This window comes from Giraffa tippelskirchi, chromosome 7, assembly GCF_054371585.1.
Source record: "Giraffa tippelskirchi isolate mGirTip1 chromosome 7, T2T-mGirTip1v1.2.pri, whole genome shotgun sequence".
Taxonomy (NCBI): domain Eukaryota; kingdom Metazoa; phylum Chordata; class Mammalia; order Artiodactyla; family Giraffidae; genus Giraffa; species Giraffa tippelskirchi.
Genome location: NC_137281.1, coordinates 52,649,801 through 52,676,904, shown reverse-complemented (window position 1 = coordinate 52,676,904; position 27,104 = coordinate 52,649,801). Strand labels below are relative to the sequence as shown.

The following is a 27,104-nucleotide window of genomic DNA, read 5'->3' as shown; positions in this document are numbered from 1 at the left end:
TGGAGACAAGCCTTTGCAGCTGAGGGGAAGACAAGTCACTTAGACGTCTTCTGTGTCACTGTCACATCAAATCCCAGGATCAGTAATGTCTATGGTGAGGAGGACCAGACCTGATGATCCGGGTGCTCGTTAGGACATCTAGGCTCAACCGAACTTTCCCGGCTGATGAAAGCCGGTTGGAAGAGGACAGTGTATCATCAGCAGAGTACTTTGCTCTGTTACTTATTTAAAAGTCATGGTCCTCTTTCATAGCTGTAAAACTTTGAATAATACCAGCTTCTTTATTAGGCAATACCTTTTTTTCTTATTATACCTCTTTTCAGTGTTGTCAAAAGAAAGCAAAGCTGATTTTGTTTCACTTCTGTTTAATAGAACAGAAAATATGTGCTTGCCCAGAGAGTAGGTAATTGGAGGGAAAAGGAACTCACTGCGTCACCCACGGGAGGCATGTTATAAATCCTCGGAAACAGATTGAGTTGGCTGGACTGTATCATCTAGGACTCAACAGATGTGTCTCCAGAGCGGAGTCTCCACAGTAACTCTTGGGTCTGTTTCAGCAGTTCAGCCCAGGAGTGTTCAGGGATGGGGGAGCTCTCAAGTCACCTCATTTAACCTCTTCTTTCTACAAACGAGAGAACAGGGAGAGCGAGGGGGGAGTGCCTTGCCCTGAAAACAGAAAACTGGGCAAGAACGTGACAGGCATGGATATTTATATCTGAGCACCGGAGGCCCCATCTTAGAGTACTCCCCATTATTTCTTGTTTTAAAGAGTGTTATGAAATTCTCAAAGTGATATTTTAAGACTAGTGCAGCTTCTAGGAGAGTTTGTAAATTGACATCACATAGTAATAAAAACAAGGATATCATGACTTCTGATGAATTCACGTATGATTCTAAACCTGGGGCAGAGACAGAAAATGAGAGAAGAGGGAGAACAGCAATATAGGTACAGTCTATTATCCATAAGATAATCTACAAGGATATATTGTACAACACAGGGAATATAGCCAGTATTTTATAATAACTGTAAATAGACTGTAACCTTTAAAAATTGTGAGTCACTATATTGTGCACCTGTAGCTTATATAACATTGTACATCCACTATACTTCAGTTAAAAAAGAAAGAAATCAGAAGAGTTGATTTACCTGCTATTATATATGGACTGGACTTCCCTGGTGGCTCAGTGGTAAAGAATCCACCTGCCAATGCAAGAGACCTGGGTTTGATCCCTGGATTGGGAAGATCCCCTGGAGAAGGAAATGGCAACTCACTCCAGTATTCTTGCCTGGAAAATCCCGTGGACAGAGGAGCCTGGTGGGCTACAGTCCATGGGGTCGCAAAAGAGTTGGACACGACTTAGCGACTAGACAACAACAAATATATGGACTAACTATAGAAACAAAACTGTCAGTCATTAGCTCTTTGGCTTAGCCTTTTCTTTTTTAAAATTAATTCATTCAGTCCAGTTCATTGAATTTTTGGTTACATGTGATATGTGGCAAGGGAGATAGAAACAATGTGCAAGGTGAGAAAGTTCTAGATTAAAAAGGGAAAGTATGGAGGAAATACGTTGGTAGATATTGGGAAAATGAGGGTACTTACTGGAGGAAACAAACGTGAAACAATAGAACAAAAACTAGAGATTTAGTTGGGGAGATAGGGAAGTGAAGACAAGAGGAGGAATAAGACAAGTTTGTAAGGTTTATCGGTGAGAAAGGATGGTGACTGTCTAAGAAACGAAAGAAGGAAGTCATTGCCAATGGCCACAGGCTGTGAAGCAAGACAGTTTCACAACAGGTCTGAGTAACTCTTAGCGTCTCAGATGGGAAGGGACTAATGGCCAACGTTCACTACATTCCTGACAGACAAATGGACATCAGCTTCCTGGGACCTGCAGACTGGTGATGGTCTGTGAGTTGTCACCTGGCCATGATAATATAAGTGGACAGGAGGATGGGAAATGTTGGATCTGAATTTAAACTGTAATTAAAGTTTTGTGATTTGACCCTCAGACGTTTAAAGACTTTGATAGTACAATGATTCAGTTTTCATGGACTCTGAAAAGGGTCAGATTTTATAGACGTCTGAAATGGTCAATATTTAAGGAAGCATTTTTTTTTTTTCTGTCCTCTTAGTCATTGACTATACCCTGCAAGCTACTGAAAGAAAACTGTACCTTAAAAAATATATATATATTTGTTTAATTTTCTTGCTGTGGTGCGTCTTGGTTGCTATGCACGGGCTTTCTCTAGATGCGACAGATGGCGTGTGGGCTCACTAGTTGTGGTCCACGGGCTTAGTTCCCTCGTGGTACGTGGGATCTTCCCTGACCAGGGATCAAACCCGTGTCCCCTGCCTTGACAGGCAAATTCTTAACCACTGAACCACCAGGGAAGCCCCAGAAAACTGTTTTCTTTAAAAGTGATTCTTTTTCGTTGTGAAAACACGTGGCAGTATTTGACCCCTGAACAATGTGGGTTTGAACAGTCCGGGTCCATATATGCGGATTTTTTTTTTTCAGTATTGCATGGGTTTACTAATACACAGGTTAATTGAAGAAAATCTACACGTAAGTGAACTCATGCAGTTCAAACTCTTGTTGTTCAAAGGTCAGTTGTACATGATCCATGGTTGGTTGAATCTGTAGATGCAGGTGCAGGGGGCTGGACTAAGGGACTTGAGAGTCTGCAGATTGTGGTATCTCTGTGGGTCCTGGAATCATTCCCTCAAGGATACCAAGAGATGACTGTATAATCATCTTTTTTAAAAAAAAGTCCAATCACATGGTCAAAAAGTAGAAAGGGGGCACACTGATCAGCCTCTTTGTAACCTCTTTCCCCATCAGCCTGGCCCCTCTCCCCCTACACTGTCTGCAGCCTGTGGCAAGCACAGCCAGCTCTGATTGGAACCACTTGAATTCTAGGTGGCACTCCTCTGTGTGAACACATTTTGAAACTAGTGCCTTTAAATAGGTTCAAAACTGCATCTAGTCAGGATTAAGAAGCCACATAGTAAATCTGAGCAACAAAAGTTTAAAGAATTTTTAACTACAAAAGATTATAGAGTAATGAGGGATTGGCCACAAAGAGGAAACTCCACAAATTCAAGGCATAGCCGATGTAAGGAGCAGCTGAGATGCAGGCTTGATTGGCCAGGACAGATCAACGCATGGCAGAGAAGCCACGCTGGTGGAATTTGCTTGAAGTCAGCCCTCTGGAACGTGCCAGAAATCTGTCCTCTGTGGTGTCAGGGAATGCTATTCACAGGGAGGAGTCTCACCAGAGACAGTTTACTGCAAAACTGCCTCCAGAAGTTCCAGGGCAAGCTGCCGGGCACCGTGGGCAGCCGTACCCCCAGGAGCCTGCCCGGCTGCGGGACCAGGGCCAGGCTGCAGACTCTCCCCTGCGGTGTCTCCCCAGCACCCTCCACTGAGATGCTTCGCACCCTGCCAATTCACCCTTCAGAAGGCTCAGATAGGTTTTCACGGAGCCTGCAAAAAGGGTGGACTCGATGCCGAAGAGGCGGTATGGTAATAGCCAGCACAGTGACTTAGAAATACAAATACTGATGCCATCCTCAGTGAAACATTCCCTGAGGATGTGTCTGCGTCCAGTAGATTGTAGAGCCCAGTGTTAGTGATTTCAGCGTGATTCTTACCACTTCTGCTGTCTTTCTTGATTGAGAATTGACTGAAAAATTTTTTCTTCACTTTTAATAAAAGTGTCCCTCATATAGATAAACCTAGAGTGCGGTGAGCAGAAAAGAAATGCCCTTTGTGTAAAATTATTAGTTCAGGGGAAACTAGAGAGGCAGGAACAGCAAATACAGAATACAGGGGGGAAGCAGAATTGTCTAAATATCCTCTTTCTACCTTCAGATACGGTATATAGTCCATCAATTTCACCTGCCTAAAGGCATCCCAAGGCCTCCTGTTGCACCAGAATAAACTGGCTTCTTTCTGTTGGTGCAGAGCTGTTATCCTAGTGTCCTCCCTTACCATGCCCTTCCCTACTTCCTGTGTTGGGTCATGTCTTTTTTGGTCCAAAATCTTCCTCCTTCTGGATGTTTTCTGGGGCAATTTTCGAAACAGCATTCTGAGAAGGGTTGCATGGGAGATCATTCGTTTTGAGACTTTGTATAGCTGAAAACATCTATTCTGTCCTGATATTTGGTCGGCATTTTGACAGGTTAAACTACTCTCTCCATTGCACACCCTTCAGAGTACATCAGTCGTCTTCCACTGGAGCTGGGCAGCCTTCCTCAGCAGGGCAGGGGAGTCATTACCGACGTGGAGCAAGGGTCTGGGAACTCACCTATTTCCTAAGACTTAGTCCATCTGTTGTTCTGCACTTAGTTCATCCTTCACCCTCCTTACACGGCTGCCTCATCCTACCAACTCCAAGCCTTTGGTCTGGTTCCTAAGTGTGACTTAAGTGTGTCTTCGCTTCCCTCGCTGCTAAATTAGGAGCATCTTGTAGACCTTGGGTAAAGGACCTGTTCTTAAACAAGACCCAGAAAGCATTGACTGTGAAAAATTATTCTTCAGGTTGTTCATCACCTTAGGAAAAAAAAAGTATCAAGTCTGCCAAAGGTTTACCAAGAGTTAACTAAAGAAGGCCTGCACCTCTATGAGGAGGGCAGTGAGCCCAATTAAAAATGAGACTTGAACTGAACGTGTATTTCATAAAAGAGGAGCCACATGTGGCCACGGACCTATGAAGAGATGTTCAGCACCTGGGTAGTGAGGGAAGACCGATCACGACCACACCAGAGACCACCCTTCACTCACCGGACTGGTAGGATTAGGAAGTGGGACAGAGACCAATGTCATAGAGTTTGCGGGTCCACACATTCCCCTTACCCATACCAGATGAGGCCAAAAACTGCTCCAGCTACTGGGCAGAATAATTGAGTATTAGCTTATACTTTAGGAGAGAATTTAGCTTAATTCTCCTCCCAGGGATACACCCAAAAGAAATTCTTTAGCATATTACAAAAGGAGACACACACAAGAATATGTAGCAGTACTGTTCACAATACCCAAAACCTGGAGTCACAGCCCAGGGGCCCATCAACAGGAAAGTAGCATATTATACAGCCAAAAATAAAAAACCTGGTGTGATTCTCAGCAAGATGAATGACTCAGCCATATAATAGTAAATGAAAACAACCCCAGATGATTACAGACAGCATGAAGCACTTTTATAAAATTGAAAACTTTCAAGTTCAAGGGGAACTTGAATACAGGATTTGGTTTAATAGTTGCTTTAGACGAGGAGGCAGGGGAATGAACCGATGGGGAGGATGATTTGGTTAGAAGCAGGTTGTTGTCGAGGTCCTAGGTTTTGTTTTGGGTGGTGGATGTGTGGGGTCCTTGTTACATTGTTGAAAATAACTGGATAATTAAATACAGGGAAAAATAAGCCTAAAGGGCCTTGGGGCTCCCCAGGTGAAATAGAGGCCCTTACTCTCATGACCTTGGTGCTTTGGTTGTCTGTTTCGCTTGTTTTTTAAGAGGAAGCACTGACCCCTTGAACAAATACTTTGTAGTTGAAAGTCATAGAACATGTGTTGCTCCAAAGTGAACAAGCACAATGTTCTAGATGAGATTCCTATATCGATAAGTATCGTATCCTTTGTAGAGTATTTAGTGCATAAATATTTCTAGCTCTTTCTGTTCTTTCATAGAAATTTTACATTTTTTTCCCTTTCTTAGGACAAAGTTAAACTATAACCCTCCAAAAGATGATGGATCAACCTATAGGATTGAACTTGAAGGGATATCGGTAATGGTTATGAGAGAGATCCTGGATTACATCTTCAGCGGGCAGGTACGGTGAGACCCAGAGAGGTGGGCTGTAGTGGGCAGGTACAGTGAGGCCCAGAGAGGGCCGGCTGCAGTGGGCAGGTACAGTGAGGCCCAGAGAGGCGGGCTGCAGTGGGCAGGTACGGTGAGACCCAGAGAGGCGGGCTGCAGCAGGCAGGTACGGTGAGACCCAGAGGGGGCGGACTGCAGCGGGCAGGTACGGTGAGACCCAGAGGGGGCGGACTGCAGCGGGCAGGTATGGTGAGACCCAGAGAGGCAGGCTGTAGTGGTCAGGTACTGTGAGGCCCAGAGAGGCGGGCTGCAGCGGGCAGGTACGGTGAGACCCATAGGGGGTGGACTGCAGCGGGCAGGTACGGTGAGACCCAGAGAGGAGGGCTGCGGAAGGCAGGTACGGTGAGGCCCAGAGAGGTGGGCTGCAGCGGGCAGGTATGGTGAGACCCAGAGGCAGGCCGTGCAGGCCCTCAGGCTCAGGATGATGGCCCCATCCATGCTCTGGCTGAGCAGCCCCGTCCCCTCCATCTTCCGTCACTGCGTGCGTGAGTCGCATCTCCTGCTGGACGTGGCACCCAAGTGCCTTCTTCCGGGGTCTGCCCTTGAAAGAAAAGCAGGCTGATTTACCCAAATCCCTGGCTTTGTTTCTCCCGTCCCGAGCACCACCTTCCAGTCTGAGACATGTGCACGTGGGATCCCCCCTCACTGCTGTCTTCTGGTTTTTAAACCTCCATTCCTGTCTTGCCCTGGACCCACAGTCTCGGGGAATTTGGTCCGTCTCCATAGCATGGACCCGGGAGCCTCTGTGGGCGGTGGGGATTATTCTCTAGAGGTAAAGACTTCAGGACTCAGGTGCTGGGCACCTGCGTTGTGTTCTCGATGCCTCAGTCCTGTCCCGCCTCATTGTTTCCTGCTCATTTCCCTTTACTCTCTGTACCCACTTAACGTTTCTGGGAATTTCATGAAACCCAAGGAAGGACGTGATCAGTGGCTAGGGATCCTTTCCTTTTCTTTGCCCTCCTCTCTCCCCCGTACCCCACTATTCACGTGGTTTAAAGTGTAGCATGAGGACTTAACGATCTGGGTTTGAATTAGGAGGATGCTGAGGTACTTTATGCCTGATTATGCGAGAGTGCGTTTTCTCTCTGCTCCTCTTGAGGGTGTGTGTCCTGCTCTCTCTCTCCTTCCTTCTTCTTCTTCTTCTAATTTTCCTTCTGTAAAGGCTCTGTCTCCTGCATAAGTATTCTGAGTGCACTGCTTACTTTTCTGTCAATGTTCATTCTGTCCAGAATCACACTCGGTGACTGTCATCCTCTTTAAAGCTTTCTATTTCATTTCACGGTGTTACCCCTTTCTCTTTTCTCTAAACACTAGGTGGTGAGTGTGTGGAAGTAAGGTTATGTGTATGATTATTTTAAATAAATGCACTTAAATCAGTTTGGGGACAGCCCTTAAAATACTGGCGATGCTCTGTAGCATCACAAAACCAGACATAGGACCCAACTCTTACCTAACTTGTAAAATCAATTCAGCGACAGTTATGACAGGTTAGAAGCCAGTTAGAGCATAGTCATGTTCAGGCTTCCATTTGAAACTTGAAATCTTACTTACCTGTTGTACCAAACGTGTGCATCTCGAATCCTGGTAAAATGTTTCTTGCTGCACTTTGCTGTGAAATCCCTCCTTCACGTTTCCCTGTGGAGGATAAGCACCCATACCTTGGGAGAGTGTGGACCATTTGTGATCATGGCAGTATTTTAGGGACCTGTTTCCTTATGTTGCCTCACCGTAGCACAGAAAAACTGTGAAGGGGGTGGAGGAAGACTCATCAATCAGAAAACTGAAGAAAATTAGGGAAAAGTAAATATTCGCAATGGAACTTTGGGGGGATTTATTCCAGAAGGTAGCTTTGAGACCAAATGGTATCTTTCGCACCGAGTGTGGTGTTTGCTGTCCAGAAGGCAGCCCCTCAGGCAGTGTGGCTCTCCCTCTTTTCAGGGGAGCCACATGGTATCTTTTGTATACCGTGTGGTGAAAGAAGGGACCCTAATTTATTTGGAGGAAAGATTTTCATTAGTTGAAGTGCTTGCATTTATAGAAATCCCTTTCCGTTTACCATAGAATTGCAGAACTTGCCACTTGCTAAAAAGCATTCCAGTCATTTAAGGTTTTTCTCCGAGTTTTAAGCATGAGCACCACGGACAGTTCACTCAGAAGGGTTGTTGGTGGTTCCTGTGGGTAAAGCGAGGGAAGAACTGGGAGAAGCTGCCCAGCCACGCACGGTCTGTGTTGTCCCCAGGCACCTCGGGGCCTTCTGTCTCCTCTTGAAAGCAAAGTTGAACCGTGTGAAATCTGCCAATCCTCAGTCGTCTTTGACCTCCAAAAGTGGAGCTCTCGTGTGGTTTGGCCTGCTAGGTTAGTAGTGTGGGTTCTAGATTTATACTCTCGGGTATAAACTGTCTGTGATGGTCCTTTCAGATCCGGCTGAACGAAGACACCATCCAGGATGTGGTGCAGGCGGCGGACCTGCTGCTGCTGACGGATCTCAAGACGCTGTGCTGCGAGTTCCTGGAAGGCTGCATCGCCGCCGAGAACTGCATCGGCATCCGAGACTTTGCGCTGCACTACTGCCTGCACCATGTGCATTACCTGGCCACCGAGTACCTGGAGACCCACTTCCGAGATGTCAGCAGCACCGAGGAGTTCCTCGAGCTGAGTCCTCAGAAGCTGAAGGAAGTGATTTCTCTCGAGAAGTTGAACGTCGGCAACGAGAGATACGTGTTTGAAGCGGTCATCCGATGGATAGCGCACGATACAGAAATAAGAAAGGTACCTTATAGCGCGCTCTGGCTTTGATGTTTCACTTTTCCTGTGTGTGTGTTCTTAACCCCAGTCCTACACGTTTTGTCTTTCTCCTCCAACTTGAAAACCTTACAGAGTTGTGATCTAAACCGTGACCTGTAAAACATCTTTCCCATAGGCTCTCTAAAGCGGTTGGTTTTTTTCAGATCCGTCTACCAAAGTGAGTGTAACTCATCATATAGCAATGAAAATATTAACACTTAAATGTGACTTGACATCCTTTGAATGTTGTTTTTAATGGGAGATGTGTTAGAGGATATCAGGTTTGAGATCGTTAACACATTCAGGGAGGGTGCTTTAGCCTTTAACATCACAGGGCTTTGAGTCTCGTGTATGTTTTAGAGGCTAGCTCCAAAATAAATATATAACATTTCAGAGAGGCTTTCAAAACGCATAATTGCATTGTTAATTGTTCTTAGTAACCCTTGATTTACATGTTAGTGATTAGCTTGTAATTTTTAAATTCTGTAGGTCCGTAAGCTGTGTCCACTTAAAAACTACATTCTTAGTCTCAGCTCAGTTGGTACAGTTAGTGTTCTGTTTTCCATGTTGGTGGGTGGGGTAGGTTAGGAAAGAGGATAGAAGAGTTTCCATCTTACCAACACCACTGAAATAGCTTCTCTGTGACCCTCTTCTTGCCTTAAAGTGATGAGGGTGTCAAAGGTGGAGTGGCTGCTGGGACAGAAAAGGCGGTTCTTCATCCTTTGGTTAATCCCAGCTTGACGCTCTAAGGACTGCTGGCCTTTATTACTCAGGGTATAGAAGAGTGTACCTTAAAATGACGATTCCAAAGCCCAGAAAAACTAGTCACCTTACACATGTAGAGTGCTGTAGTCATTTGGTTCAAATTTAATGATTGAGCATGAAAGGCATATAATTCATATTATACATGTTAGAACATTTTTAATAGTAATTCCTGAAGAAATGATTACATAGATGTCACGATTTTTGTTTTTGGAACTTGAGCTTTTTCAGATTTTTCTTATAATTTTAATGTTGGTACATTTTCATTATCTAGCTGACATATTGTATCCAGCTCTTCCTGTAACTAATACTTGTATAAATGGGATATAACTCATAGCACATCCAAGTTAGTGAGATAAAGCAAATCATAGCAGCATTCTTGTAGGTTTTCCTGTTGTGGTGGGAACCCTGCAGGGTGTAATGGAAGCTTCTTGAAACTTTGCAGTGATCCAGGAAATATGAATCTGAGGTGATGATATTTTAAGTTAAACTTCTGTTTATCAAGGCCAGAGGAAGTAGAAAGGAAAGGGGCCGCTTCACACATTCAAGCAGCACTGGCCCTTACTCCTTGCCTGTTGATCATCTGACTTGTCAACAATTGTGGTTTTCTGTGAGTCGAAAAATGTGCCTTCTGAATGCGTATTCTCCCTTTCTCCTCCCCATGCTTTCCGCCCTGCTCTGCAGGTCCACATGAAGGATGTCATGTCAGCGCTGTGGGTTTCAGGCTTGGACTCGAGCTACTTACGGGAGCAGATGCTCAACGAGCCCTTGGTCCGCGAGATCGTCAAGGAGTGCAGCAACATCCCCCTCAGCCAGCCGCAGCAGGGGGAGGCCATGCTGGCCAGCTTCAAGCCCCGTGGCTACTCGGAGTGCATCGTGACCGTGGGTGGAGAGGAGAGAGTGTAAGCATGGCCATGAGCTGTGGTCTAAGTAAGGGAAGAGAGATTTCCATGTGCACAAGAGCTCAGGACAGTTCTTAGTATCTAAAGCCTAAATAGCGATCGATTTTTTTTATGTTTGAAACATTCTTGAGAGCAGTAAAACTCGTCGTGGTTATTCTAAGCAGAATATAAACATGTTAACTGCTAACTGATCGTCTGCCTCCTCTTAGTTCGCGGAAGCCAACAGCAGCGATGCGATGTATGTGCCCGCTTTACGACCCCAATCGGCAGCTGTGGATCGAACTGGCCCCTCTAAGCATGCCGAGAATCAACCACGGGGTCCTCTCAGCAGGTAACGTGCCCTCATCTGCTTCACTTAAATACAAGATCAAGTGAGACGTAATTTCAGTATTGTGCAGGATGACTCAGAACCTCTTAAAGATATTGCCCCTCTGTGGGAACATGTTCACTGTGGCTCTAGCTTTCAAGATTGTGGTAAGAAGAGTGTCTTCTGACCAGTCCTTACTGTTCCGAAGTCTTAAATACGTAGCTGTTTTTAAGACGTCAGTAGCAGAGCATTTTTATTGGATGACTTAACTGCTAGAAGAGCAGAACCGAGTGACTCTTACCACCCACTGGCCGGATGATCACATCTGAGATGCAGATTTCCTTGAGCCATGCTAGTGCACCATCTTGGATTGTCCAGCAATCTAGAATCACAGCATGTAACACACATCCAAAGTAAGAGTGTCATGTAAGAGCAGGCATTTCATAGGAGACTTGAGAAAATATTACTTAAATTAGTTCTGGCTTAAAGTTACTTTACTATAGAAAGTATGTTTTAGTTAACCTTTGCAAGTTTGGAACGTTATTGGAAGTTCTCAGTACCTTGCTGGCTTCACCCCACAGGTGCCATTTCACTTCGTTCTGACTATTGTCAGCAGTCTTCCTGGAAGTCTTCTTTCATAGTCTCTGTTTTCCCACTAACATTACGTTAACATTTTTAAGCTCTTCCACACTGTAGTATATTGTAGATATGGCTAAAGCTGTGGAATGGAAATGAAATCGTAGGTTCCACAATTACTGACGTTTTCGTCATTAGTCAGCCAAATGGAGTGGTTTAGGCAACAGAATGTGGGTCTGATTTCTCTGTTCTTTTTCTCAGACTTACCTTCCTTAAATTTCTCCCCATAAGTTGTGCATAGTTTTCGCACATGCACACCTACCACAAAGGTTCCTGTATCACTAACTTGCAGGTTTCCTAGAGGGGTTGTTGTTTCAGAAACCTGAGACACTGAGGAGAGGAATTTTTCCAATCATGTTGTCTGAAGTTGTAAAACGATTGAGTAGTTCCTATGTGTCCAGCCTATTCCATGTTTCTTCTTTTCTTGCCTTTTTTTCAAAAAAACTTGATTGACTTCTTTTGTCATTCAATTTTTTCCCTCTCTACCAGGTTAGAGGTTATAGTCTATGTCTATGTCCCTTTGAAAGTTACATTAGCATCCTCAGCCTGTATTGTTAACAAAGTCTAGAGTTAATCAGTACATTTGTACTCTATATTTTTCATGTTCTACAGTTTTACAGTATTAAAATACATGGTTATTTATAAGTAAATATTTACATGTATAAATGTTTTGTTAATCTATTTTGTATATATACACCTATAGGTAGTATTCATTTAGATTTATCCACATATTTACCAATTTCTTTGATTTTTCCCTCTTACTTCTTACACTTTCCATCTAGGATCATTTTCCTTCTCTCTGAAATTCATCCTTTTGAATTTCCTTTAACGTGGGTCTAATGATAGCAAACTCTAAGATGTGTCTAAAGATGTCATTATTTTGCCTTCATCCTTAAAGGATATGTTTGCTGGGTATATAATTTTAGGTTGGCTTTTATTATTGTTGAGCACACTGAAGATCTTTTTCTGCTGACCTCTGTTATTCCTAGTTGTTAAGTCAGTTGTCAGATATAAAACTCTGTCTTTTCTCTGGACTGTAAGAGGTTTTTTTTTGTCTTTTTTCCCTGTCATTTCACTATTAGGTGAACATTTTATTTGAAATTTTACCATATTTGGGGATTGTTGGGCATCTTGACTCTGCAGGTTGGCCTTTCATCAAATCTGGAACATTTTTATTTATTATGTCTTCAAATGTTGTCCTTGCCCATTCTGCTCTGTCCCTCTGCTTTTGGAAGTCAAATTAGATGTGGCTGGACCTTTTACTCCATCCTCTGCCTTCTGCCTTCTTTTTGTTTTGTTTCCTTATCTTTTGACCTCTCCATGTTGCCATGTTTGTGATTTCTTTTGATTTATCATGCATTTAATGAATTCTCTTTGTGATGAATCTGCCATTAAATCCATCCATTGAATGTTTTATTCAATCTATTTCATGTTTTTTTCCCTCTAGAATTTTCCTTGTTTCAAACCTGCTATGTCACTTCTACCATCCCTTCATATAGAGTTATCTTTAAATAACATAGTGAGCATTTTTGTTTTATCATTTCTCTTATTACTCTAATATTTGAAATTTGCAGTCTTTTTCTAGATTACTTCTTATTGTCTGTTTCTACTGCTTCATATTTGTAGAGTCTAGTTCCTTTGTATATACCTGAGTATCTTTGGCTGGGTGCTAATCATTGTATTAAAAATTATTTGTAGGAAAACTTTGATTTAAAATCTTAGAATGTTAGATTCTAAAACTTAGACAAAGGTACTGTCTTCTATAGAAGTTTTGCATTTGTTTCTGCCAGTTGCCTAAAAACACTAATTTGTAATTACTGTAAATCAAATTCAAATTTTGCGATTTCCTAGATAAGCTTGGATATTTAAATTTGACTTCTCATTCTGGTTGGCCTTCATCCTGAGGGTTAGAACTTTGGAGAGGCTTTCCTGCCAGAAACCACACTCTCTGTGGGCCTGGGATTTAGATTTCTATCTTCTTCATGCCTTCAAAGCCATTAAGAGAAAGCTTGCATTTTTCCCACATTGCTAATGCCCTCAGAGCAAAATGGTTTCCATGCATGGTAACCTCTCCAGCCTACATTCCCTTCAGTTTTACCATAGTGTCTCTTTGGCTGTTTCTCCTTTAAGAAGACTATTTTATTTTAAATACGGGCTGGGGAACAGACCAGACGGACTGCGGTAACTTGGAGTCATTTGGTGACCGGGTGGGTGGTGTCCGTTTTCCTTTCAAGCCACAGGCAAGTGGGAATCTGCTCAGAGATTCTGAGTGAAGTGAAATGGTTAGAGTGACTGACAGATTAACTGTGTCATCAAGCATTGAGTGAAGTGTGACAAAGATCTCGAATCCCTTGTCATCAAAGAAGGTGCCTCCAGGTACTCTCTCTGCCCTCATGGCATTTGCATTTGCCTGGGGATGGGTGTTGAAAGCTTCAACTTTCTTGTGTGTCTCCTTGGATTTTTTCAGAAGGGTTTTTGTTTGTGTTCGGGGGCCAAGATGAAAACAAGCAGACCCTGAGCTCAGGAGAAAAGTATGACCCAGATGCAAATATGTGGACCGCATTGCCACCGATGAACGAGGTAAAGAAAGCATTGCTTTTTTTGGTTTGATGTTTCTTTTTAGCCCCGTTAGCACTTCTGTTTGCGTCTGCCTTTGCGTGTAATGACAGAGACAGCGGCCCCGCCGAGACCCCCGCCTGGTGTGTTTGTGCCCTCCACCCCCCTCCTGGGAACACACTTGCTTCAGCCCTTTGCCAGGTACCCGCATGGCACGCTGCCCGCCTCCTCAGCAGGGCCCCCCCGTTGGCCCTCAGCTCCCCTTTCGCCTCCCTTGCTTTCTTTCTCTTCACACCACACCGCCCCTCCTCACACACTAGGCCTTTTTAAACTGTTCTCACAGACTTCTGGATGGCAGGGGCTTCTGTCCATGTGGTCAGTGCTGTGAGGGGGCGAGTGTCACGCCGCGGGCAGCCTCCCTGCCACCTCTCCAGCTACGGGCAGGCCTGTTGCTGGGGCTCGTACACAATTTCGCACATCAGCTGGGAGCCACTACTACCCACTGCTGAACAAGAATCATTTTATGGAACGAAACAGTAATCGTTCTTTGTCTTGTTGTGAGCTGACATGAGCGAAAAGTAAGGATTTTGCCCGTGAATCCACCTCGCGTGAAATTCCCTTGTTCCGGGAAATTCCTGGACTTGGATTCTCTGTCTCTTGTGACAGAAGAGTGAGCTTCTAGGGAAAGCAGAACTATTTGAGAGACACGGTTCTGAGTCTGATATTTCTTTGCAGGAATGGAATGATACCTGTCATTTGTATTAAATGTATGATTATCAGCTTTCAATAAGATAGTCGGCCTCTTGTCTACAAAGCTCTTTAATGTTTTTTCAGGCAAGACATAATTTTGGAATTGTGGAGATAGATGGCATGCTATACGTTTTAGGAGGAGAAGATGGTGAAAAAGAGCTGATTTCCATGGAATGTTACGATATTTATTCTAAAACCTGGACAAAGCAACCTGATTTGACCATGGTTAGAAAGGTGAGAACTATACCTTATGATAACTAATTCACACATTGGATTTTAAAGTTACTATTTCTTCATTTCCCATGGATGCCTTATGATGCAATTGATAGTGTTAAAGCATGAACATTATAGAAGTCTGTCTTTGCTGGTAGCTTCTTGCCTTCACTATTGCCAGTCACATACCAAGCTGGGGAGCTGTGTGAAAGAGTTCACGGGGGCGGTGAGCTCTGGGCAGCGCTGCTGTGTCTGCGGCCCACACCTGATAGTTGCTCCGTGATGGCACTAACCTAGGCAGGAACCACATCTCCCAACCCTGTTTTCTTAATCGTCGTGCATGCTTGGGAGGAAACATTAATCCATTGATCCAGAGGTAAAGAACTGCCATTGCTTACTGAGAAGAATGAAAACAGAGGGCTCCCATTAGCTGTTCAGGGCTTGGTCTGTATTTCTGTTCCCCGGTGGAGACAGGAGTTTCATCATCAGGCCAGAACCTTGTCTAGAGCCCTGGGTGTCTGACACCTTGGTACTGGGACTCACTGGTAGTACGATCTCTCACTGTGTGTGCCCTTCCAGCTGACTTCATTTGGGGCAGGAGTTGAGTGGCATCTTGCTCTGTGGACTCTGCATCTTGGAATCTTCAAATAGTGGTGAAAGAAGAGCCTGGGAAGCTCCTTTAAAAGCAAGGCTTGTGTGCTTATCTCACTCAGTGGAGGAGTGTTAGGTGGAGCTAATCCTTCCCTGAGGACAGTATGTGTATTACCCATGCTCTTCCCATTTCTGAAAGCCTCTGTTGTGATACGGGAAGGCACCAGACTCCTACCGTCAGACCCTTTTCCAAACATCTCCCAGGGTTCCAGCCAAGCTGGTGTTGACTCAGCCAACTTTTAATGATAAATGTTGCCTCCCCCGCTGTTGCTCCCTCCTTCCAGATTGGCTGCTATGCAGCTATGAAAAAGAAAATCTATGCCATGGGTGGAGGATCCTATGGGAAACTCTTCGAGTCTGTGGAATGCTATGACCCCCGGACCCAGCAGTGGACCGCCATCTGTCCCCTGAAAGAGAGAAGGTGAGAGAACGGGGATGGGGACTGTGCAGAGTCCCCTTCGCCTGGCTTTTGCGTCTCCCTTCTTTTAAATGGATCTTTTATTTGGCTTGCCATTTGGTTCATATAACACTAAATGAATAATCCACTCCCTGAGAAAGGAAGACTCATGTATTTGTGAAACACTGAATGTCGCAGAGCTAAAACAAGCAAAAGAGAAATTAGAGAATCAAGTCATGAGATATATTGATGAATCCAATGCTTAGTATGTATGCGTTGCGTGACCTTTCAGGTTTGGAGCGGTGGCCTGTGGAGTCGCCATGGAACTGTATGTATTTGGGGGAGTCAGAAGTCGCGAGGACATCCAGGGGGGCGAGATGGTAACTTGCAAGTCGGAGTTCTACCACGATGAGTTTAAAAGGTATTTATGAATGGTTTCGTGTGGCTTCTGCAACTTTCTCTTCATGCTTTCAAAGGCATGTCTTAGCTTCATTTAGTTTTGCTTTCAAATTACTTCACTGAACTCATCTATTTATATCTAATGCATACTGGATATTTATTTAGTGACTTCAGAAGTCTTGGTAACTCACAGGAAAGCCAGAGAAAAATGTTTCTCAAGTGTAGAGCAGACCTTGACACTTTTGATAGCTTTTAGGAGAAAGTTTAAACTCCTTAACTTAGCAGATATGGCCTTTTGTGATATGACCCGTGTCTACTCTTTCTACTACTGTTCGACCCAGGTACTTCAGTTGAGTTCCACTGGGTGACATTTTCCCTCCAAGACATGGTATCATTGTCTCAGCTCTGTGCTTTCATACTTTTCCTTTTCCCTAAAAACTTCCTTTCTCACGTTTATCCAGTTAATTTGGCTTCTTCAAAACTCAGCTTAATGATCCCTACTGAGAGAAGGCCTTCTCACGCCTCCCAGTCTGAGTTAGGCTTCTCAGTCTGTGATCCCATGCCTGTCTTTCTTGGATTGTGACTGTGTACTGAAGCTCCTTCAGGGCGGGTTCCAGCTCAGCTTTGGGTCCTAGCTTCTGGCCTCACCCCTGTCCTGTATCAGACACTCAATAAACGTGGTATCAGAGATTCTTAAATCATCTGACGGGCTGCCATACATGTGAGGTAGAGTGGGCAGCATCTGTCCAATCCCCGTCACTTCACTCCTCTCACACGTTTTATTATAACCACCAAACAGCGTTTTTCTTGCAGTAATATGTTCAGATCCTACAGGGAAATTACTGTGCTAAAGTTAATCTTGTGATAGCATTTTGATCGTGTTGCCAGAAGGGGGTGCCAGAATATAATGTTTAATTTCATATTATTTTAGGGTAAACAATGCAGAATGCACAGTTGCCAAGATTTTGGAAATATGTATGTTATCTTAATGTATTTTAATTTTATGATGTTTGCATAGCCTGTTTGTTTTTTTCCCTTCAGTTACTGGGGGCAGACAATCTTATGAAAATTTACTAGACAAAGTGTGAGAGCAATTTGAGAATGCTTGCTACTACGGTCGGGACAGGGGCAGAATTTCGAAGACTTTTCTACACCTTTCTTCCATAATGTGTTACTGTGAAGGCTGACTGTTCACGGTACAAAGTAGTATATGAATTTCCTTCCCAAATGAATCTCAAAACAGTTGCCCAAGTTCATTAACAAGCAGGGGTCAGTACATTTGGTTTCTGATAAAATATTGATATAAGCCTTTCTCATAATGACTGAATTACTGTTTGGACAGTGTGAGCTAGAGAGCTGTATCTCACTTGCTGGAGTAATCAAGGTTGCTTGTGGTTTTACCATTTTCTGTTCCTGTTTTGATTGTATAGGACTTGAAGCTGTCTGTGAAGTTTTCAATCTCCCTTGATAATGCTATCATCAGTAGAACCTTTAGATTTCTCTCAGGTTGTCTCCTGTTTATGGAGTATTAAGTGATAAGAGTATTGGGCTTCCTAGGTGGCTCAAATGGTAAAATGTCTGCCTGCAATGCGGGAGACAACGGGTTCGATCCCTGGGTCAGGAAGATCCCCTGGAGAAGGAAATGGCAACCCACTCCAGTACTCTCACCTGGAAAATTCCATGGATGGAGGAGCCTGGTAGGCTCCAGTCCATGGGGTCGCAAAGAGTCGGACACGACTGAGCGACTTCACTTTCACTTTTCACTTTCAATAAGAGTATTACTTGCTTTCAGTTCGTAATTGTTAAACATGACTATTACTTCTTCATTGCTATTTAAAGTACTTCCCAATAAAATTCACTTATCTGTAGTTTGCTTATATTCAGGTTCTTCACTGTTTGTTCACAAAAAGAATGAAGAAAGCTTGATTTCTGTTGTCAATATATAGGACTCTTGTTTAGATAAAGCTAAACATAAACATATAACACTAAGTGCCATATATTACCTCATTTAACACATTTAATCTTCAAAGCAGCCCTCTGAGATACAGGTGCTCTTTTCATTCCTATCTTGCATATGAGGAAATCCAAACACAGAGAGGTTGAGTCGTGTCCCCCAAAACACACAGACAGCATGTGGCAGAGCTGGCATTTGAACTCGGGCGTTCTGGCCTCAGAGACCACCAGTTCAGCTACCACGCAATAGTGCCTTAAAAACTTAGTCTTTCCCATGAAAACCTATAGAAGGGGGGAAACATCTATGAGTAGTTTCTCTGTTTAAAGCTCAGATGTTTCCAAGTGTGTGGTATTTGCATACTTTGGAAGCTGCTGCCAAATGAGCAACCTGCCTTAGATTGAAGACCGTTTATTGTTTTTAAGTAATCTCTTGTCTTTCCTGTCTTTGTTCCCTATTTTTAGGTTAAAAGTTTCCTGGAAAAATGCCACATCTTACTATTTTCTGTGTTTCTGACTAAAAGCAAAACTGTTTGAAGGAAAGCAAAAATTAAAAAAAAAAAAAATTGCCCTTATTTACACCAAGTCACAGTAACAACTTTATATATCCAGAAAGATATTTCTATATATATCTATTTCTGTTCTTTGCATTCCTAGTTCTAGTACTGTACTAGACTAGTACTGTCATCCTCCCAGTGGTCTATATTTTTTTAAAAGTCATCTTTGATTCTCTCTTATGCTTCACATCTCATGAGTTGCCAAATCTTATTTTTTTTAAAACTCCATAGTGTTTTTCACACATACCCACCTTTATTTCTCTGCCACGAGTCCAGCGAGTTCACTCTGTCATATGTGCGGTGTCCTTAGCCTTCTAACCAGTCTGATACATGTCACCTACTGTGCTTTTGAAAGATTAATCTGACTTTGGTCATTTCATTCAGATGGAGATTCTTCCTAGTTACCCCTTGCTTACCAAGTAAAGACATTAGTATTTAGCCTCCTCCTTGGGGCCCTCTGTGATCTGAGGTTGAGAAAAATGTTCGGCCTTTTCCACTTTCTTCCTTTCCCGTGTTCTGGAGTGCAGCTCACTTCTTAACAACCATCCTGTGTCTTGTTGCCTCTGTGCATTTGCTCAGCCCACATGCCCTCCCCTTCTCGTTTTTAATAGATAAATCATGTTAACTATTCTCTGAAGTCAAGACCTGTCAGCTTCATCTTTTGAATTACGTATACTTGGAGGAGGGGGGGTAATGGGCCAGAGCTGGTGCGCAGGAAGATGCTTGCTGGCCAGCAGGGCACCTCCCCGCAGGTGAGCACCTCCAAGTCCCCTGCACACTGGAGACAGCGGAGCAGACCACCGACACTAGGGAAGAAGCCCTTTCCGACCCAAGCCTTGCAGTCCCTCCAGCGCCCTCTGTTGACAAAGCTTAGCATTGCATTTACCTTCTCAGAGCTCGCTGCACATGAATGTTCATTTTCTCCATTGTGTATTCTGTTTCACTGTTTTCTCCTCTTGTCTATCTTATTTCCTTCCTTTTACTTGCTCTGGGTTTATTTTGATTTTCCTTTTCTACCTTCCTCAGGTAGCATATTAGATTTTTAAAATTTCTCTGCCGCACTCTCCTATCTTTCCATCATAAGCCTATTTTCCTTTTTCGATTACAGAGCATCATTGTGCTAGCTGCGTCCACACCCCTGCCTGGTAGATAATCCCATCATCTGAGTCATCTCAGAGTTGGCGTCTGTTAATTGTTTAGTCCCCCGAGAAGGGGTTCTCATTTATCTGCCTCTTTTGTTGAGCACTTCTGGATTATGTCCCGGCTTTGTGAGCAGGACACTGCTGAGTACCTGAGGTCTCTTCTGGCACTTCTGGCACTCCAGAAAGTTGCTCCGAGCGTTTTGCAGGCAGTGGGAGTGGTCAGACTTGCTGAACCTCATGTGCAAGCATTCATGGGTCCAGTGCCCCTAAGATGTGAGGTCAGTGATTGCCCATTTTCACTTTGCAGGGAGAGCTCTTAGATTTTTCCCTTTTCCTATTTATTAGAGGCAGCTCAGAGGCAGGGGCCAAACTGTATTCCCAGTCCTACAAACTGCTTGATACCAATTAGCTTTCAGATATTAGAGGAATCGGATCTTCGCTTTATAGCAGCTCGGCCTCTGAGTTGTTCCGTGATCTTGGACAAATCATTCTGCTTCTACATTTTTTGGGATTCAAAATAGGGAGTGTACCACTCTGCAACAGTCTGGAGAGAGTGTGCATTGGAAAAAAACAAAGTGCTGCTCTTAGTGAAATAATTTTACATGCTCCAGTAGTGAGTAGAGGCCTGGACATTGGTGGTGCAAAAGGGCTTACATACATTTCCTTTAACTGAGGTCTGCTCTGACCTAGCTATGCCTTTAGCTATGAAAGGGAATTGATCAAATTTACTTAACTGAACATTATTATATAGCAGAGTCTAGTTTGTTTTGTTTTAAAGCATAAAAACAAAAACAAAAACTTTCTATTTGGGAATAATTTTAGACTTGTAGAAAAGTAGCAAAAATAGAGTTCCCATAAGCCATTCACCCAGCTTCTCCTACTGTTAACATCTTACATGCTGTAGTATTCACTTTGGTACAATATTATTGAGTAAACTACAGACTTTAGTCGACTATCACCAGTTCATCCACTAATATCTCTTACCTTCTGCTCTGGGATCCAATCCAGGATCTAACATTGCTTTCAGTTGTTTATATATTGTTTTCATCTCTAATCTGTGATGGTCCCATGGTCTTTCCTCATCCTTCATGACATTGATACCCTTGAAAGTTATTGGATGGTTTTTTACTAGGATGTCTCTCCACCTGGGTTTGTCTGATGATGTCTCATGATGAGGCTGAGGTTGTGCGTTTGGGGTGGGGATCCCACAGAAGTGCTTCTGGGCCCTTCTCTGCCTGGTGTCAGGGGGAGAGACACTTTGTCCCTTTACTGGTGATGCTAATCTTGATGACTTGGTTAAGGTGCCATCTGTGGGGTTTCCCCACTGTAAAGTCACTGCTTCTCCCTTTGTAATTCATGAATATCTTGGAAGAGATAATTTGAGAATATGCAAATATACTATTTCTTAAATTTTCACCACTAATTGAGCACCCTTGATGGACTGGCCTCACAGTAGTTAGAACCGTGGTGTTTGCCTCCTGGTGATTTCTCTGCTTCCCTCCTTCTCCCTTTGTCAGCTGGAATTCTGTAAAGAACACCTGTCCCTTCTCCCTATTTTTTTTTTTTTTACTGGATTCAGCCATTTATTTGTATCAGTATGGACTCATGGATATTTATTTTATTCTGTGAGTTATCCATCCAGGACTGTCATTTACTGTGTTGCTGCAGTTGCTCCAGCTGTGGCCGTCAGGAGCTGCATGTTGACTCTCCTTCTGACACACCGCATCCTTTTTGAAGCTCTTCCTACATGGCAGCACAAGCTGGTCCAGGCTCATCTTGTGTTTTCTGTCTCAGCTGTGGAATTAGCCACTTCTTCATGGAGCCCTGGCTCCTTTTCATGGTTATTAAATTGATTTTCAACAGAAGAGCCAAGGCAATTTAGCAGGGGAAGAAATGTCTTTTCAGCAAATGATGCTGGAACAACTAGCTATCTATATGCCTAGATATAAGGATAAAACGGACTTGACTCTTATACCTCACACCATATACCAAAGGTAACTTGAAATGTATCATAAGACCTAAATGTTAACACTGAAACAATAAAATTTCCAGAAATTTTAATTTAATCTTGGAATAGGCAAAGATTTCCTAGAAGGACATAGAAAGCATGAACTATAAAAAGAAAAAAAAAAAGAACAAACTGGAATTCATCAAAGTTAAAAAACCTCTGTTCTCAAAAGCCCCCATTAAGATAATGAAAAGACAGTCTACATGCTGGGGAAAAGGATCTATGATACACATATACAACAAAGGACTTGTAACTGTAAAATAAAAAAGAATCTTAAAATTCAGTAAGACAGAAAACTCAGTTTGAAAAATGAACAGATCTTTGAGCAGACATTTCACCAAAGTAGATACACAAAGGGTCCAGTAAGCACACACAGATGCTCAGCATCATTGGTTTTTGGGGAAAAGCATACCACTCACGTGGCTAAAGTGAAAAAAGACCGACAGTACCAAGAGCTGGCAGAAATGCCCAACAGCAGGAGTTTTCACATGTTGCTCATTGACATGCCAAATGACACAACACCCTGGAAAACAGTGTGGCATTTTCTTATCAAAGGAGATACACCTTTAACCGTATAACCAAGCAATTCCATAGCATAAGCCCACAAAAGAGCTTTGCCCTCTAATGTCCAAAATAGCTTCACTCACAACTTTTTGCAATTCCATGGACTGCAGCCTGTCCCGCTCCTCTGTCCATGGAATTCTCCAGGCAAGAGTACTGGAGTGGGTTGCCATTTCCTTTCTCCAGGGGATCCTCCCAACCCCGGGATCGAACCCAGGTCTCCCACATTGCAGGCAGATTCTTTACGAGGTGAACCACAAGGGAAGACCAACACTGGAGGCTGCCCAAATGAACCTGAACAGGTCAATGGTTGACAAATTCTACTACACCGCATAGAGCAGTCCTATTTAAAATAACAAGAAATGAGAATGATGAAGCCACAGCATGGGTGAATCTCAGAAGCACTGTGCTGAGGGACAGAAGCACACAGAATAGTGCACAGTCTCTATGATTCAATGTATGCCACCTTCTGGAACAGACACGACTCAATCTTCAATGACAGGAGGGAGATGAGCATTTCCCCAAAAGAGGGGTGTAGGCAGCGCCCCGAGTTTTGTCATCTCAGTCTGCCTGGATGTCCCGGCCATCCTCTTGGCCTCCTTCATCCTGTACCTCTGTTTTCAGGTGGATCTATCTTAATGACCAGAATTTATGCATCCCGGCCAGTTCCTCTTTTGTGTACGGAGCCGTCCCCATAGGCGCCAGTATCTACGTCATCGGAGATCTCGATACAGGTCAGCACGTTGAGAGTGATCTCATGGGAGCCATTTCCCAGGCGCGGGGGAGGGGGGAGGTCGGGGGTCCCAGGGTCCCCAGTCACGGTGTGTCGCCTCTGCTTGTTTTCCCGGAGTGCAGGCACCAACTACGACTACGTGCGCGAGTTCAAAAGGAGCACGGGAACCTGGCACCACACCAAGCCCCTGCTGCCCTCCGACCTGCGCCGCACGGGGTGCGCCGCCCTGCGCATCGCCAACTGCAAGCTGTTCCGCCTGCAGCTGCAGCAGGGCCTCTTCCGCATCCGCGTGCACTCGCCGTGACGCGCGGCCGCAGGTCGCGCAGCTCCTGACCTCGCGCCGGATGCCCCGCTCCGCGAGGGGACAGACGGCGGGGCCCCTTGCCCCGCGCCGGCCTCTGTGCGGTAACGCGGGTGGTTTTCTAATGCTTTGAAGCCTGGGCTTCAGCTCTTATTCCGGAGAACACGTAAACTGCTGAAAAAAAAAACTACCGAAGGAGGTTAATCCGTGCCTCCCGTAGGTGTGTCCCTAGACCAACCAGGGCTAGTCAGTGTCCGAGGAAAAGGGAAATGGGAATCGTATCGTGTAAAATACGGAAGTTAAAACCCTAAGGTGCATTTTCCCCGAGGGGATCTCATGTCTGACTGACCGCTGTGTTCGAGTACCTGGCTTTGGTTGGGGAAAAAAAAAATCCGTATATGCAAATCAACATATCCAAACATACCAGGATTGCTTTTCCACTGCACTTGGAAGGAGATATTATGCCTAACTCTGCCCAACCATTTAAGGGTTTGTGCCTAAAAATGTTAGTTTGGACTCAGTGCCAGTTAGTCTCCACTTAACTACTAGTTCTCTATCCTAAAAATCTTTTTTGAACTAAATTATGATGAATCGAAACTAAGATAAAATTTCTCATATGACATTCTATCTTAGTAATCTAAAGGGTCAGTAAATTAAGGAGTCAGGTGGCAGCTCTCCTGTGACTTTGAAATAAGTTGTAACTTCTGTGTTAATTCAGATGAAGATGCATCATGCTGTCATGTTGGGTTGAGAAGGATCTCCTGCAGTGCCATTTTTCCTTTCCAACTAAGCAGAACCATTTTATAAACCTGAGGACATGAGTGAGTAGGAGATTTTATAAAAGAAGGACCTGAGTCAGACAAATAATAAAGGTCTGCTATGACTGAAAAAGGAAAAAAAAAAGGGTCCAGAGAAAATATATAGGGATCAAAAACTTAAAAAAAAAAAAATCTGCCTGAAAGCACACAGTCTTGTTTACTACTGTCTAGGGTTTGAAAATGTCTTAGAATGCGAATCCATGTTAAGAATCTAGCCTTTGTAGCAGAATTTTCTCAATGCCGTTCACTAGTTGTGAACTAGTTCACGAGTTTCTGACAAATTACATAACAAGTAAAGTTTGGCTGGTAGAATAAACTACCTCAACTTAATTTCATTCCGTTCATAGTAGAGCAAATTAATCCTTTCCTCCTTTCCTCTCTCTCATCTCCATGTCAACCTACACTGACCCCACTTCCCATGGGGGAAAAAGTCTGTCATTAGTGGCACTTAACCTTGTAAGATACTTTGTTTTCCATTTGAATTATGCCACTTTCATGTGAAACCAGGGACTTCAAAGTGCTTGATGACTTTATCATTTGAATTTATGCAATATCAGATTTCTAATCAATATAGAGGTCTTTATTTCTAATTGTTTTCTACAGCTTTTTTTCCCCCTCCCTCTTAGTATATGGCTATAAGAAGCAGCATTTAGTCTTAATGATTAACAAATGTATAAATGTATCCTTTGGTTATAAATTTGAGAATAGGAATTTCTTCTGGAAACTTCCTGCCTAGAATGTTCATATGCTTTTCACATGCATATGAAACATCACTTGTGTTCTTCCTTCCACCCAGGGACAGTAGAAGGGGGACCTATGTGCAGTTTTTTTCTTCTACTTGTTAGAAGTCAATCCAATGCTAGAAAAGGTCGCTGAGCAACCTTGCCTGTGGGGATTCTGGAGAATGCTATATGTGCACATTCACTCTGCATCCTTGCAGAAGACATGGGTCACAGAGGCACGGGGTTTTTATCTTCTCCATCAGAGGCACTAGGCCATTCACGTAGATCTGACCCGTTAGACAGAGCCAGCCTCTTTGCTTTGTACCATGTACCAGTCAGTTGTTGTCTGCACACTTTCCCCAGGATGTCTTGGATGTCTTTTATTCAAGGCAAACTACATGGCCACTGCAAAGAAAGAAAACTTTCTTTGTACAACTAGATGTTAATTTTTATAGGAAATAAACTGCTGAAAGAGTGGGTTTTCTTTGGTAAAATGCCCCATACAGAACAGAACGTTGGCCTTCAGAAGCCACCACTGAGGTACATTAAAGTGGTAACCAATGTCCTGTTAAAGCCATGACCGTCAGCAATTCTCTTTGCTTTAATTTCTGAAGTTTGAAGTTCTTTCCAGGCTACGCCAGGCCTCTCCAAGGAGACAGTTCATTGTTCAGGAGTGAATGAGTCCCTGTTGCAATACTATCAGTGCCTGCATGACTTGGTCGATTCATTTTATAAAAGTTTTTTTATTATTATTATTATTATTTAGTTCATTGACACTGTAGCTGCAGAAGTTAGGTAATGTTTTCTAAAAGTAAATTTGCCACATAATATGGGATGCAATAACCAACAAAAGCTGCTAAGTGCCAAACTTATTTTATTATATATAAATATAAAAATATTACATTGAAGTGTCGGGATGTATTTATTATGTTCTAAAATTAATCATGACTTTCTGTAAATCACAGTTACGTCAGTATTGTGAAGTAAATTTGAACTCATTTCACGCAGGTTTGTGTTTTAACCATCCACTTATGCCTTGAAACATCCTTTCTTGGTAAATTTTTGATACTTCTTTTAACAGAAGGCACTTTTACCAGGTGTATGTTGAAATTAGCGGCTAAAGATAGATCTTAAAATTTTAAATACAATATTTTGGGGGGAAGTGCAATTTATTTTCATTATCCAAGTTGTCTCAGGTTAAAGTAAGTGAATATTGAAAGGATTTCTTCTAGGCTACAGTCTAATATAGGTTTGTTTGTTTTTTTGTTTAATACATCCAAACATAGTTGTTGTTTTTTTTTTCTCAAAGATTTAAGTGTTTAATTTAAAATGAAGTTTTTAATTTTTTTGTGATAGTGCTTATATCCTGTGAGAGAGAAAAGATTGTGTGTGAGAGGGGGAGAGAGAGAGTGTGTGTGTGATGTGATTTGGTAAGTCTGTTTATATATGTTTACTTTTGGAATTTGTGTGTATGTGTGTATGTGTGATGTGATTTGGTAAGTCTGTTTATATATGTTTACTTTTGGAATTTGTGTGTATGTGTGTATGTGTGATGTGATTTGGTAAGTCTGTTTATATATGTTTACTTTTGGAATTGTGTGTGTTGTGTGTGTGTGATGTGATTTGGTAAGTCTGTTTACATATGTTTACTTTTGGAATTTGTGTGTGTGTGTGATGTGATTTGGTAAGTCTGTTATATATGTTTACTTTTGGAATTGTGTGTGTGTGTGATGTGATTTGGTAAGTCTGTTTATATATGTTTACTTTTGGAATTGTGTGTGTGTGTGTGTGTGTGATGTGATTTGGTAAGTCTGTTTATATATGTTTACTTTTGGAATTGTGTGTGTGTGTGTGTGAGATGTGATTTGGTAAGTCTGTTTATATATGTTTACTTTTGGAATTGTCTTTCCAAATTACATATATTATTGTCTCCTGGTGCTTCAGAGAAATTCTTGAGCCTGTGGCCCTTCAGTTTATACTACTGTGTTAAACTCACGTTGAGTGAATATATTGATGTATTTGTAGTAGTTGGCATTTGCATTTCTTTTCTTTAGCATAGTAAAAACAGTGCCTAC

At 43.0% G+C, this 27,104-nt stretch overlaps 1 protein-coding gene across 3 annotated transcripts in view; it reads left to right on the top strand.

Annotated features, from left to right (window-relative positions):
• Positions 1–26,036, top strand: part of GAN (gigaxonin) — a 46,695-nt gene extending 20,659 nt beyond the window's left edge. Inside the window, exons 2-11 of one of the 3 annotated variants that reach the window (XM_081513547.1) lie at positions 5,719–5,833; positions 8,299–8,649; positions 10,111–10,328; positions 10,538–10,659; positions 13,739–13,851; positions 14,662–14,811; positions 15,726–15,862; positions 16,131–16,259; positions 23,080–23,189; positions 23,311–26,036. In XM_081513547.1, coding sequence (XP_081369673.1) covers positions 5,719–5,833; positions 8,299–8,649; positions 10,111–10,328; positions 10,538–10,659; positions 13,739–13,851; positions 14,662–14,811; positions 15,726–15,862; positions 16,131–16,259; positions 23,080–23,189; positions 23,311–23,492 — 1,627 coding nt within the window. In that variant the 3' untranslated portion in view covers positions 23,493–26,036. Of the gene's footprint in view, positions 1–5,670; positions 5,834–8,298; positions 8,650–10,110; positions 10,329–10,537; positions 10,660–13,738; positions 13,852–14,661; positions 14,812–15,725; positions 15,863–16,130; positions 16,260–23,079; positions 23,190–23,310 lie in introns of all 3 variants that reach the window. The other 2 variants (XM_081513546.1, XM_081513548.1) reach the window with 2 other exon arrangements.
• The last annotated feature ends 1,068 nt before the right edge of the window (positions 26,037–27,104 follow it).